Raw genomic sequence first — 15,796 nt, 5'->3', positions numbered from 1 at the left:
TGTGTAACATTGACGTGTCACATAATATCGTAGAATATACATCAGTTTTTTTTATCTAATATTCATTTATGTACAATAATTATTTTACTATATTCGAGTTGCATTTTCTTTTACAATCATATAGGCAATTGTAAATGTACATTAAAGAGTGTGTAAATTTATGAGAAAGATTTTTTTTTTTTTTTTTGCAAAATTAATAACAGTATATAATGGGAAAGTAAAAAAAACATATATAGGAAAATTTACTCTTTGATGTATTTTTTTTATTAGCCTTTACAACAATACGGTTTTAATACGCATTAAGTCCCTACTTTTTTTTGAGTTTGCGTATACTTTTCTCTCTTTCTCTTACTCTCTCGTTTTTTTTTTTTTAATGGTACAGCATGGTGCATTAAGGACTTTATTGTGCTTTAAAAAAGCTTTCGCATTTTCCTAACTCACGCACGCACTAATACTCATTCACATGTGGATGTAATGTGCCTCATTTTATAATATTTAAAATACTGCGAGTTATTTATTACAATGTAGAAAAAAAGGTTTTGGGAAAATCTAACGAAGTTTATGTTTTTTAAGGGGGAGAAGGATTGTGGAGATGTTTTTTGGATTTTGGATATTTTTAATTAATGTAGAATACTGCACTAATTAAAGTTAATTAATTAATTAATATGTTATATTAATTGTACAAATAATTACACTGTAAAAAAGTAAATCATATTTTTAGTGCCCTTTTGACTAAAACCGTTTATATTTGAAACATTTTTGAATCTTAGCCTTCAGAGTATTGTTTTAAGTCCTAAAGTTATGACTTAAATTGTTGTTTCAAATTGAAAAGTAAGCTACTTATCAATTGTTTTTTATTTAAGTTAATATAAGAAAAATAATAAGAAAAAGCATTTTTATTTACAGAGAATCAGGGAGAAAAGAATTCAATTTTTGTGGCAACATTGTTTTCTAAAAAAGAAAAATTCGGAACAAAAAGAGGTAATTAGAATTTCTATTCAGAATTTTTCTTATGAAAGTAAAAAAAGTAAAATTCGATGAAACTTTGAAAATTTAGTAATTTACGTTTTGAGATTTGAATATTATTTTTGAGCCTTTTTTTTGCATGTAAACTCTCCTCCATTTATTAAGATCTGTATCATTTTCGTATCTTAGTTTTGTAGTAAAGTCTAGAATATTCAGCACCATTAATGCCCCATACCGTACGTACGATTCTATCGTAAACCTCTCCATATCTTGAACAGCTATCAACAGCCAGAATCAGGATATGGCTAAAGCATATGGGTATGGCTTACGTCATTACCGGTTTTGCTATACACAACTTCTGCGTAACATCTGGTAAAATCGTTGAATGCCCTTTCTGTAGCCATATTACACTAAAGTGTTGGTATTCCCCTTTTTTATGAGCCTCTCAAAACTACTACTGTGTGTGATTCTTAACATTTCAGTATATTATATTCATATACATATTTATTTATATATCTAAAACTAAAATTCACAGTCTTCTTATTATTGCCTATCTTCAAAATTCGGTTTCAATAAAATTATTATTGTATCATTGTTTGAAAAATAACAATTATAACAATAATGAAATAATTTTGAATTCATGAATTTGGATTTAAGAAGATTTATAAAAATTTATAAACACAGGGTTCGAACTAGGTCCGTATATCCCGTAAAAGTCCGTAACTTTGCTTGAAGTCTATAAAAGTCCGTTTTTTTTAAAAGTTCCGTAAAGTCCGTAATTTGATTCAAAAAGAATGAAAAGTTAGTAAATTGTACGATATAATTTGGATAATTTTAGAGAAATTACAAATGATTGCAAAAATTCAATTATGTTCCAAAATTTTTTTAAATTCTCATCAAAATTTCAATTATCTTTAGGAGATAATAAAATTATTCTCCGAAATTCAATTATTTTCAAAAGTTTTAATAAAATTTTTGGCAAAATATCAATTATTTTCAAAAAATTTCCTCAATTCAATGATTTTCAATATCTACTATTTTAATAAAATTTTCCTAAAGAATTCAATCATTTAAAAAAAAAATTTAATAAAATTCTACACAAACTTTTAATTATTTTCAAAAAATAATACAAATTTCACAAGAATTTCATTATTTACAAATTTTTTTTATAAACTTCTTCGCAATCATTCAATTATTTTCATAAATAATAAAATTTTTACGGGGATTCAATTATTTTCGTAAATAATAAAATTCCTTTTAGTAATTTAATTATTTTCATGAATAATAAAACTCATTGCAGAATTTCAATTATTTTTAATACAATTTTAATCGAATTCCTCAAAAAAATTATTAAAAATTTTATTAAAATTTGTCAAACGAATTCAGTTAGTTAAAAATTTATAGATAACATTCTTTATGAGAATTCAATTTTAAGAAACATGCAATTATTTAATAAATTGTTATTTTTGTATTTAAATAATTGAATTCCAGTAGAATTTTCCCATAAACATTGATTTAAAAATGGATTTCAGTTAAAATTTTAAATTATAATTGAATATTAAAAGCATCAGAGCGTAATTTTTAAGAAATAATTGAATTTCAAAAAGGTTTTAGTATAAAATTTTTGAAAATTAAAATTTTTCCTATTTTTAACTAACAATTCTGTGGAATTAATTTTTTTTTGAGAAACTTTAACCCCTTCACTGTCAGTGGGCTCTATAGAGCCATAAAAATGTCGTGCCCTGTATGTCCATGGGCTCTATAGGGCCATCGAAAAAAAAGACATTTAAAAGTTAACGAATATGGCTAAAAATCCTTACTCGGGGGTTTTCAGGGTCGCTGAATCCAAATCCGTTGTCGAAAATTCAAAATTCAAAATAGCGGCTTCAAAATGGCGCCCAAAAAAATTTTTAAGTTAACGAATCTGTCTAAAAATACCTTAAAATGCCTACTCGGGGGTTTTCTAGGTCGCTGATTCCAAATCCGTGGTCAAAAATTCAAAATTTAAAATGGCTGCTTTAAAAAAGCTAAAAAAAAATTTTTAAGTTAACGAATTCGTTAACTTTTTAAGTTTTTTTGGTGGATATTTTGAAGCCGCCATTTTGAATTTTGGCTTTTCGACCACGGATTTTGAATCAGTGACCTCAAAAACATATAATATGACAATATCATTATTTTTAAAAAAAAAATTTTTTTGAACACTTATGGCACAAAAACTTTATTTTCACTCGACTGTGAAGGGGTTAATTGCGGATTTTTTTTCGAAATTATTTTAAGTTTTTATTTTCTAATATATATTTAATTGAAGAATTTACGAATAATTGAAATTTTGTAAAATTGAATTGCAAACAAATGAATTTGAAAATTCTCAAAGAACTTTCTCAAAAATTATTAAAAATAATAGATTTATAGAAGATGTTTAGTTAAAAACACGAAAATAAATTCAATTTTGTAAAAGTTACAAATTATTGCAGAAATTCAATTATTTTCAAATGTAGTAATATTCTTGGTAACAATAAAATATTGTTTAAAAGTAATAACATTCTTTTTAGGGATTTAATTATTTTTCACAAATAATAAATCTCATTGCAGAATTTCAATTATTTTTTAATACAATTTTAATCGAATTTGTGTAGAAATGTAATTATTCTTAAAATTTTTATTAAAATTCATTGATAGAATTCAATTATTTAAAAATTTGTTGATAAAATATTCTTTACCAGAATTGAATTTTAAGAAACATTCAATTTTATTCAATAAATTATTTAATTTTGTATTTAAATAATTGAATTCGAGTAGAATTTTCTAATAAAAATGAATTTAGAAATTAATTTTAGTTAAAATTTTAGATTATAATTAAATATTAAAAATAACGTGAATTTTTTAAATTAATTTTTTTGAGAAAGTTTAATTGAATTTTTTTCATATTATTTTAAGTTTTTATTTTCCAATATTTATTTAATTGAAGAATTTATGAATAATTGAAATTTCGTGAAATTGAATATTGCCAACAAATGGATTTGAAAATGGTCAAAAAACTTTTTTCGAAAATTATTAAAAATAATTGATTTAAAGAAGAATTTTAGTTAAAAATTCTTGTAAATAATAATTAAATTGATAATGATTTTATGACTCGGTCATTTTTAATTATTATAAGACTCCGAGTCTTTGACTCGGAGTTATCGATATCTTCATGTTTTATAGTTATGAAAAATTTAATTTATAGTTTTAAAGTAAAATGCTTTAATTTCAATTTTAGAATCTATCGTTTTAAATTTGAATTAGCAAAAACGTTTACTAATTTGAATATTGGTGACTGAATTCTTGCTTTTGAATTCGTACATTTTACTAATAAATTAGTAAAATTTACTAATTCGTAAGCAGAAAGTCAGTAACTATTTCAATTTTCAAATTAGTAATTTTGCTAATTAAAATTTAGAGAGCAAATTGAAAAAAACCAAAATTCAGCTGTTAAAAAATATATAATCTACTAAAGATTGATATTTATTTTTTTTTGTAAATGTTTAATTGATTTAAAAATTTTATGTAATTAAATAACACAAAGGAGTGACGTGTAAACGCGCACAGCAAAAGGGAGGTGAACTACTAGACTTTAAATTTGTTATCAGAGGGAAACTAAAAGTTGGAGTAAAGGAGATAGTGAAAGGATTAAAGGCGTGAAGTTTCGAAGTAACATGACCTTCAATTAAATATTCGTGCAATCCTGTAGGCGTGTGCCATCTTGAAACTTTGTAATTTCACTTCGATGTGAAACTCGTTGAAAGTAGTTGCCCGACGATTTCAAGCGAAACGTGAAACGAACGTGAAATTGCGATCAGTCGTTCCTATTCTATACAATATATATATATATATATATATATATATATATATATAGAAACAAAATACAACCTGTAACGAAACAACGTCGAAAAGTCCGAATTTCCCTCTTTCTATATAAATATACAAAAGTCACTAGTGAGGCCAACAAATAAAATCATTCTACAATTTTCCCCGTTAAATTTAATTAAAGTTTCTACATTTCAATTTTCAACTTTAAATTTCATATACGTATAAAAATATATATGTATGTATAGTAGGTATTATAAAACAATGAATTCGTGCGTAAAATAATACGGAAATATTTGCATTCTACGATATTCTTTCATTATATGCAAGGAATTATATAATTGTTATTTTAGTAATATTATAATTATTACTTCACCAGTCATATTTTATTAATTAATGTTATTTTTAGAAGGAAACATTTGCCTTGAAACTTTCAGGTTGTCTAAATATTTCAAAAATGCAATTAATTATTCTGATTAACTTCCCTCAATTATCAAAAAAATTACAATAAAATACTCTAAAAAATATTACATTCTTTTTAATAGAATTTAAGAAGATTTCAATTATTTCAAAAAATTTTAATTAGTTGTACTTATTTATAAAATTTCAGTTATCTTTAAAAAATACAATGTAAATATTATATATAAATAGAATGTAAATTAAAGTCTAATTTTAAAAATCAAATTTTTTACTGTAGCAAACTTTTTTTCATTCTTTTTGAAAAATTCCAATTAAAATATTAAAATTAAAAAATCCGAATAATTGAAAAATTGAAAAGAAGAAAATACATAAAAAATGTAATTACTTGTACATAAAAATTCAATTATTTTTAACAAAAATTGAATTCAAGTATTTTAAAAACCTAGTTTTAAAAATAATTATTTTTACTGTTGGGGAATTTTAAAAAAATTTCAATTAAAGAAATTGAAATATTTAAAAACAAATAAAAACAAAGAACTGAAAACAATTTTAAGAATCCAATATTATTTTTAATAGAATTTTAGGAAATTTCGATTCTTTCAAAAAACTTTATTTACGGGTTTATAAACATTAAATTATTTTTAATAAAAAGAAAAATTCAAAAATTGTAAAAACCTAATTTTAATTCAATTTTCAATGGAATTAACTTCAAATAAATCGTAATTTTTATTTTTTTAAAATACTGTTTGTTTAAATTTCAATTCAACTGAAATTTAATTCAATTTATATTACTATCCATCAAAATAAAAATTTTATTTCAATTTCAATTAAAATTTTAATCGATTAAACTGTTCATTTAAATTTAAGTTTAATTGAAATGTAATTCAATTCAAATGTTAATCGAACAAAATTAAAATTTTATTTAAGTACCTATTAATTGAATTTCAATGCAAGTATAAATTTAATTCACTTCAAATTTTAATCAAACAAAATAAGAATTTTATTCAAATTTCAATTCAATTTCAATTTAATTAAAATTTTATTTAAGTCAAATTTTAATCGTTCAAAATATGAATTTAATGAAATTCTCTTCGCAAGAATTAAATAATTTTCATTAATAATAAAATTTTGCGCAGGTATTCAAATATTTTCAACCTACAATTTTAATTAATTTTTTGTAAAGAATTTAATTATTTTCAAAAATGTTTATAAAATTTTATAAAACAATTCAATTATTTTCAAAAAATGTAATAAAATTGTTCGTAAGGATTCAAGTATTTAAAAAATTATAAGAAAATTTTTCGCAGGAATTTAATAGGTAATTTTTAATACAATTTTAATAAAATTTCTAGAAAAAATTCAATTATTTAAGAAAAATTAAATGAAATTCTCCGCAGAAATTCAATTTTATTTTAGTCAAATTTTAATCGTTCAAAAAAAAAAAAAATTTATTCCAATTTTAATTTCAATTCAATTTTTTTAATTGATCAAAATGTTGATTTTATTTAAATTTCAATGCAACTTGAATTGAAGTAAAATGTAATTCAATTTGATTCCTTCCAAATTAAAATTTGATTAAATTTTTTATTTCATTTCAATTCAATTAAAATGTAATTTCAATTTTAATTTAATTTTCAAAAAATTTGAATGAATTCTAATTTATATTCATTCAAAACAAATCAGAATTTATTTAATTCTCCATTTAATTAAAATTTAAGTAAATTCAAATTTCAATTGATAAAAATTGAACGAATCCTAATTTTTATTGATAAAAAAAATGAAAATTTATTTAAATTTCAATTCAATTAAAATTGCAATCGATCAGAATTTAAATTTGATTTGAGTGACCAATAAATTTTAATTTATTTAATATTTAATTCAATTCAAGTTTCAATCTATCAAAATTTAAATTTTATTCCAAATTCAATTTAATTTTCTAGTGAACCAGCTTGATATCGATCCTAATTTTTATTCTTTTAATGAAATTGCAATTTATTTAAACTACAATTAAATTCAAAATTCAAATGATCAACATTTAAATTTTAATTTAATGTTTAAATTTATAATTTAAATTAAAAATAATTCCAGTTTAAATTTATTTTCTCCAAATAATCCAACTTTGAATGAATTCTAATTTTTATTATTTAAAAACAAATCAAAATTTGGTTAAATTTCTGTTTAATTAAAATTTAATTCAATTCAAATTCCAATTGATCAAAATTTAAATTTTATTTAAGTTTTAATTTAGGTTTCAAATGATCCAACTTTTATTGTATGGTTATTTTGAATTTATTTTATTAATTTTTTTAATTTTTATTTGCATGGTAATTAAAATTTAATTCAATTCAAATTCCAATTAATCAAAATTTAAATTTTATTCAAGTTTTAATTTAAGTTTCAAATGATCCAACTTTTAATGAATGATAATTTTGAAGTTAAATTAAATTTTTAAAAATTTCGCTTTTTATCGACTTGTAATTAAGTGTATTGAAAATTTTAATTAAATGAATTTCAACTTATTTTAATTTTAATCAAAAGCAAATTCAATATTTATCGAAACTTAAAATTATAAAAATTCACTAATTTGTATTTTTTTTTTTTTTTCAAAAAAGAGAGAGGTGTACTCTAATTTCTGTGCATATATAATATTGTACAAGAATTTTAACATATATATTAATCACTTTGGATTATACGCTGAACGTAATTTCTGGCGTTTATGATTCAGGAGATAAGAGAACGTGCTTGCGGCGCATTAGATTCTCTAACATCGATATTCCGTGACATAAATTGCGCATACCGCACACGTCTAAGAACGAGAAGAATGGCCTGTAGAGGCACGTGTTCCAGTATTACGCTAATTTAGCCTCGGTAGTGCACGTGTTGGATGTCTCAATTAGTCAGGACCAGTGCTCTCATTCGTGAGGGAAGAAGCAACTAATTGCCAAAACGAGAATTGTGAGTCAACAATACTTGTTTTTTTTTTTTTATTACCGTTACTTTTTATTTTTTTACTTTTTTTTTCAGCTGTGCGTTAGAATATTGAAAAGAGTGTTAACGAGATCATTATTGGCACTCTCTTGCTCCCAATTATCGTCAATCATGAATAATTCACAAACTTTAATAATTGCCTTGCTTTTGAGTGTGTTTTTTTTTTTTTTTTTTTTTTTTTTTTTTTGTTATTGTTATTCTAGCAACAGGAACGAAAAATGTTCTTTACTTGAAAATAATAATGGGAAGTAATTCTAAAGCTGATAATTAAATACTTAATGACGTAACTTCCATGTATTTAAAAAACAGCGTGAAGAAAAGAAAGTCTGATGGAAAAGCTTCCGAGACAGAAATTAATTTTTAATTATAGAAGAAATTTACTATTTTCGAAAATTAATTACATTCAATTAATTTAATTACAATTACAATCTCTTTTTCAAAATGTTTATAATAGCGAAACGAACATATATTTTTGAAAATTGTTAAGAAAATTAATAAAATAAATACCTAAATAAAAAATAATAACACTTTAGGGAAAATTTGAAATATTAATTTTTTTTAGTTTTTGTACACACGACAATATTTATTTTTATTTCGGATCACAAGTTCCCTGGAATGCAAAAATTTTATTCGTAAAATAAAAAGTTGTCACTGCGGACTTAATTTGATTATCAATCTTGATATTCAGTTTTTTGTGTGTTACAAAGTAAAGGGTGAAAAAAACATTAATATTAAAAGTGAACGGAATGTACATTTAATCGTGATTCGTTACCAAAAAAAAAAAATGTTGAAACTATTTTTTTCTATATATAAAGGGGGTGAAAAAATTTTTGCATATATGTGTGATTTACGTCAGCAATGGTCGACGTATGAATGTCGCTTGAGATCGTATATGGATTCCCATATTGCAATAAAAAATAAAAAAAAAGAGTCGTATGTGTTCCGAGTCAGCACGAAAACTGAATTTTCTTTTGAAATCAAACTTTTATTATATTGAACTCATATACATACCAGAAGGAGAATTCTCTTTTTTTTGTCAAATTCTCCTTGATATTTGATAAAATGTTTTCTATGTATGTAAATTTTAAACTTTTCTAAGACATAATTTTTGTTTTGGAAGAAAATTGTAAAAACTGTACATAAAGCTCTATGAATTGACAATTATTTTTTATGGTAGTAATTAGTGAAGTTGATGATTTTCTTTTCTTGGTCGGGAGATAAAATTAAGTAATTCGATAAAAAAATTCTTTTTAAGAATTCAATTACTTTCAATACAATTTTAATAAAATTTCGCAAAAAAATTCAATTATTTTTAAAACTTATAAAATTTTTTTATAAGAATTTAATTATTTCCAATACAATTTTAATTAATGTTATTTAAAGAATTTAATTATTTTCAAAAATTTTAATGAAATTCTTTGCGTAACAATTCAATTTTTAAAAAAAATAATTTAAATAATATTCTTTGCAGAAATCCAATTATGTTTAAAAATTTACAAAAATTCAATTATTTTCAAAACTATTAATAAAATTCTTGGTAGAATTTCAATTATTTTTAATACAATTTTCATCAAATTTCTCGAAAAATGCAATTATTTAAGAAAAATTAAATGAATTTCTCCGCAGAAATTCAATTATTTTCAAAAAATTTGATAAAATCCTTTCAAAGAATTTAATTATTTTTAAAATTTTAATATAATTCTTCGTAGAAATTCGTTTATTTATTAAACAATTTTAATTAAATTTCTGCAAAAAATTAATTATTTTCAAAAGATTCAATAAAATTCTTCAAAAAATTGAATTATGTTTAAAAAATTTAATGAATTTCTTCGCAAGAATTAAATAATTTTCAAGAATAATAAAATTTTGCGCAGGTATTCAATTATTTTAATACAATTCTAATTAAAATCATTTAAAGAATTTAATTATTTTCAGAAATGTTCATAAAATTTTATAAAACAATTCAATTATTTTCAAAAAATTTAATAAAATTGTTCGTAAGGATTCAATTATTTTAAAAATTATAAGAAACTTTTTCGAAGAAATTCAATAATTTTTAATATAATTTTAATAATATTTTTAGAAAAAATTCAATTATTCAAGAAAAATTAAACGAAATTCTCCGCAAAAATTCAATTATTTTAAAAAAATTTCATAAAATCCTTTCAAAGAATTTAATTATTCTAAGACCATTAGTATAATTCTTCGCAGAAATTCAATTTTTTATTAAACATTTTTATTTAAATTTTTGTAAAAAATTTAATTATGTATTTTCAAACGATTCAATAAAATTCTTAAAAGAATTGTATTATTTTTAAAAAATTTAATGAAATTCTTTACAAGAAATGAATAATTTTCATCAATAATAAAATTTTTCGCAGGTATTAAATTATTTTCAATACAATTTTAATTAATTTTTTCTAAAAAGTTTAACTTAACTTTATATGTAACTATTTCATGTTTTAGAAGATTAAATTAAAATAACTAATTAAGTTAGATATATTTAATTAACTTTTAATTAAAAACAATATTGTTGAATTAATTTTTCTTATTATTTAATTTCCAAAATGTTAAATTAGAATTTAATTAATTTATTATTTTTTATTATTTCAACTATTATTTATTAAAATTAGAAATCAAAACATTTGAAAAGAAAAATTCTTAAAAAAATTAGGAAACATGGAAGCAAACAAAGATTTTTTATCCAACTATTATTTAATTTTCTATCCTACGAGCAATTAAAGAAAATTTTCATCACAACTTAATTATTGTTTTATTTTTTTGGCTAAGGGTTTTATGGAAAGGGAAGAACAGAAAAATTACAAATTTTTTTTTTGTCAATGCTTGAATGGTAGACGTTTCCGTACAGATATCATGGTTATTTACCTTGGTAGATTCTTTTCAATAAAATCACTTCCTGTTGCTTCGGGCAATCTGCGAAATTGCTTCTATTTTGCCAGAATATTACACAAACAAAATGTTACTTTATTCCTTGCAGATTGTTATTTCTAGCGTGTACTTGATTTAAAAAAAAACAAAAAATAAAACAGAAAGAATAACAAAAAAAAAAAACAGTCAAGTTTTTTTTCCGTTTGGAAGAATTCTTTCATTGTTGTCGATATTTTTAATTTAAAAAATGTTTAATAAAGCGTTCCGTTGGAAAAATTTCTCACTGATGCAATATTCTTTTATATTATGGAAAAAAGGGAGAAATCTTTTTTCATAAATAGTGTATAGAATGCATTTTATCAACAATCAGGTTCTAAAATTGAATTTAAATTGAAAAAATCCCGTTCTTACCATTGATTAGAAAAAAATTGGTTTTTATTTTTTAATAAATTTGGTACAATATTATTTAAAAGTTTTTTTAAATTAAATTTTGTAAACAAGTATTTTTTTCAATTTTTTGGAAACAAATATTTTTTCAATATTATGTAAACAAATATTATTTTTCAATATTTTGTAAAAACGAATAGTTTTTTTTATATAAATACATAGTAAACCAAATTTTTAAAAATATTTTAAATAAATATTTTATTCCATATTTTTAATACAACTATATTATTCCAATATTTTGTAAAAAAGTTTTTTAAAATATTTTTTAAAGAAATGCTTTATTCAGTACCTGTTGTGAACAAATCTTTTTTTCAATATTTTGTAAACTAATATTTTTTTCAATATTTCGAAAACAAGTTTTTTTTAAATATTTTATTCCATACTTTTAATACAAATATATTTTTTCTTTTGTAAACAAGTTGTATTTAAAATTTTTTAAATAAATATTTTTTCAATATTTTCTAAACAAGTTTTATTAAATATTTTTAAACAAACAATTTTAAAATTTATTTTAAACAAATACTTTATTCAATATATTTTAGATACAAATATTTTTTTCAATATTTTGTAAACAAGTTTCTTTTCCAATATTTTTTAAACAAATATTTTTTTTCAATTTCAACAAATTTCTTTCATACAATTGCTATTTTACTTTTACCGCTTTTATCTCGAAGACTGTGAATTTCAGTTTTTCCTTTTTGTATGGACATATTTGAAATACTTTTTTGAAAAAATTTCCTTCTATTTTTTTTTAAAAAATCTATACAACATTCAAAGATAACCATCGTAGTTTCATTTTTTTTTATCTCTGGAAATAATTTCTTTTTTTCGATTACAATGCGGTTGTAATTCATAAATAATTTTCATTGACAAATCGATACTGACTTATTGATTTAGCAGTCTGCGATTAAATTGAATCGCATTTTGGTCGCATGCTAATTTGCAATCTAAACCGCGTGTAACAACGCTTCCCTGGACAAAATACTCGCGCGCGCACAACGATTGTGCGAAAAAGAATTGTCACGAACTTTTCTCTATTCTCATTTTACGCAGTTGAATTCTATTATATACTATCTCGAATTTTTCACCCGCAAAAAAAATGCGAGTTTGAATTTTTTAGCCGCAAAAAAATGCGAGTTTGGAATACTTTTTTTTTAATCCGCTTTAAAAAGTAGAGCGTGTTGGAGGATATTTTTTTTTTTTTTTGAAAAGTCGAAAAAAGTGTCCCTCGTAGATTTCAGGATCAACAGACCGTGACGAATGAAAGGGTGGTTGTTGTCTTTGGTGATGAGTACGCGTGAATCGATTGCGAATACCTTGATTGTCAAATGCGCAGGGGATCCGTGTGTGGATGAGAAGGCTTATGTCGAGCAGCACAAAAACTCAGACCAAAGCACAGCATAAGTAAAGCCACAGAACCAACCATGAGATGACTCGACCAAGATACCGAGCACTTTCCTGAAACAAAGAGAGAGAGAAAAAAATAAGCTCCTACGCCACTCGAACTACTTGCCAATTCAAAGAGCAGTCACGAGAGAATGAGGGGATTCAATGCACTCGGAGACTCTCACAGATGCTTCCACACTTAAGGGACAAAGAAGATATTCAAAAGCATTCTTATCATTTTCACTTCAATAAAATATCCCATGGTAATTACGGGAGATGTAATGGAAATTTTTCTTTTTTTTGACCTTTTTTATTTTGAATGTCATCTTTTTTTTGTTATTTTTTCTCGTCTGTTTAATTTGAATTTTAAAGAGCGTTTCCCTAGGTCGGGAAAATCAGAAAAAGTTATAAAACTTTATCGAAAATATTGGAAAAATTTGGTTCAAAGAAATGTTTTTGGTTCAATTACACATTTTATTATTGAAATACATTTTTTGGTTCAAACACACATTTAATGCTTAAAATAATTTATTTTGGTCCAAATAAAAATTGTAGGATTCAAATAAAATTTTTTGTATGAAATAAAAATTTTAATTGGTTCAAAGAACATTTTTTATAAAGCAGAACAATAGGCAACAACAAATCAATTGTTTATAAACAATTAATTTTGTTGTTGCCTATTGTTCCTTAGATGTTTAGTTACAAGAATTTACTTTTACAAAATAATTTTGGCAAAATTACTAGTCAAAATACTCCATCCGCCAATTAGCAGACAATCGAATTTTCGGGTTTTGAGGAGCTAAGAGCTTTAAAAAATTAAATTGTTTATAAACAATTAATTTTGTTGTTGCCTTTTGTTGCTTAGATGTTTATTTGCAAGAATTTTATTTAGTAAAATAATTTTGGCAAAATTACTAGTCAAAATACTCCATCCGCCAATTAGCAGACAATCGAAATTTTGACTTTTCAGGAGCTAAGAGCTTTAAAAAATTAAATTGTTTATAAAAAATTAATTTTGTTGTTGCCTATTGTTCCTTAGCTGTTTAGTTACAAGAATTTACTTTTACAAAATAATTTTGGCAAAATTACTAGTCAAAATACTCCATCCGCCAATTAGCAGACAATCGAATTTTCGAGTTTTCAGGAGCTAAGAGCTTTAAAAAATTAAATTGTTTATAAACAATTAATTTTGTTGTTGCCTTTTGTTGCTTAGATGTTTATTTGCAAGAATTTTATTTAGTAAAATAATTTTGGCAAAATTACTAGTCAAAATACTCCATCCGCCAATTAGCAGACAATCGAATTTTCGAGTTTTGAGGAGCTAAGAGCTTTAAAAAATTAAATTGTTTATAAACAATTAATTTTGTTGTTGCCTTTTGTTGCTTAGATGTTTATTTGCAAGAATTTTATTTAGTAAAATAATTTTGGCAAAATTACTAGTCAAAATACTCCATCCGCCAATTAGCAGACAATCGAATTTTCGAGTTTTGAGGAGCTAAGAGCTTTAAAAAATTAAATTGTTTATAAAAAATTAATTTTGTTGTTGCCTTTTGTTGCTTAGATGTTTATTTGCCAGAATTTTATTTAGTAAAATAATTTTGGCAAAATTACTAGTCAAAATACTCCATCCGCCAATTAGCAGACAATCGAATTTTCGAGTTTTGAGGAGCTAAGAGCTTTAAAAAATTAAATTGTTTATAAACAATTAATTTTGTTGCTGCCTTTTGTTGCTTAGATGTTTATTTGCAAGAATTTTATTTAGTAAAATAATTTTGGCAAAATTACTAGTCAAAATACTCCATCCGCCAATTAGCAGACAATCGAATTTTCGAGTTTTGAGGAGCTAAGAGCTTTAAAAAATTAAATTGTTTATAAAAAATTAATTTTGTTGTTGCCTTTTGTTGCTTAGATGTTTATTTGCAAGAATTTTATTTAGTAAACTAATTTTGGCAAAATTACTAGTCAAAATACTCCATCCGCCAATTAGCAGACAATCGAATTTTCGAGTTTTGAGGAGCTAAGAGCTTTAAAAAATTAAATTGTTTATAAACAATTAATTTTGTTGTTGCCTTTTGTTGCTTAGATGTTTATTTGCAAGAATTTTATTTAGTAAAATAATTTTGGCAAAATTACTAGTCAAAATACTCCATCCGCCAATTAGCAGACAATCGAAATTTTGACTTTTCAGGAGCTAAGAGCTTTAAAAAATTAAATTGTTTATAAACAATTAATTTTGTTGTTGCCTATTGTTCCTTAGCTGTTTAGTTACAAGAATTTACTTTTACAAAATAATTTTGGCAAAATTACTAGTCAAAATACTCCATCCGCCAATTAGCAGACAATCGAAATTTTGACTTTTCAGGAGCTAAGAGCTTTAAAAAATTAAATTGTTTATAAACAATTAATTTTGTTGTTGCCTTTTGTTGCTTAGATGTTTATTTGCAAGAATTTTATTTAGTAAAATAATTTTGGCAAAATTACTAGTCAAAATACTCCATCCGCCAATTAGCAGACAATCGAATTTTCGAGTTTTGAGGAGCTAAGAGCTTTAAAAAATTAAATTGTTTATAAAAAATTAATTTTGTTGTTGCCTTTTGTTGCTTAGATGTTTATTTGCAAGAATTTTATTTAGTAAAATAATTTTGGCAAAATTACTAGTCAAAATACTCCATCCGCCAATTAGCAGACAATCGAATTTTCGAGTTTTGAGGAGCTAAGAGCTTTAAAAAATTAAATTGTTTATAAAAAATTAATTTTGTTGTTGCCTTTTGTTGCTTAGATGTTTATTTGCAAGAATTTTATTTAGTAAAATAATTTTGGCAAAATTACTAGTCAAAATACTCCATCCGCCAAT

General features: G+C 23.0%; 2 protein-coding genes across 4 annotated transcripts in view; one reads left to right on the top strand and one right to left on the bottom strand.

Moving 5' to 3' along the window:
* Nucleotides 1–15,796, top strand: part of LOC122500987 (band 7 protein AGAP004871-like) — a 283,194-nt gene that overhangs the window by 176,514 nt on the left and 90,884 nt on the right. The window lies entirely within an intron of this gene.
* Nucleotides 12,112–15,796, bottom strand: part of LOC122500988 (LHFPL tetraspan subfamily member 6 protein-like) — a 36,930-nt gene continuing 33,245 nt past the window's right edge. Inside the window, exon 5 of the mRNA XM_043610182.1 lies at nucleotides 12,112–13,014. Within this exon, the coding sequence (XP_043466117.1) occupies nucleotides 12,881–13,014 (134 nt within the window). The 3' untranslated portion in view covers nucleotides 12,112–12,880. The remainder of the gene's footprint in view (nucleotides 13,015–15,796) is intronic.

This window comes from Leptopilina heterotoma, unplaced genomic scaffold (genome assembly GCF_015476425.1).
Source record: "Leptopilina heterotoma isolate Lh14 unplaced genomic scaffold, ASM1547642v1 Lhet_197, whole genome shotgun sequence".
Lineage (NCBI taxonomy): Eukaryota > Metazoa > Arthropoda > Insecta > Hymenoptera > Figitidae > Leptopilina > Leptopilina heterotoma.
This window is presented reverse-complemented; position numbering and strand designations above follow the sequence as displayed.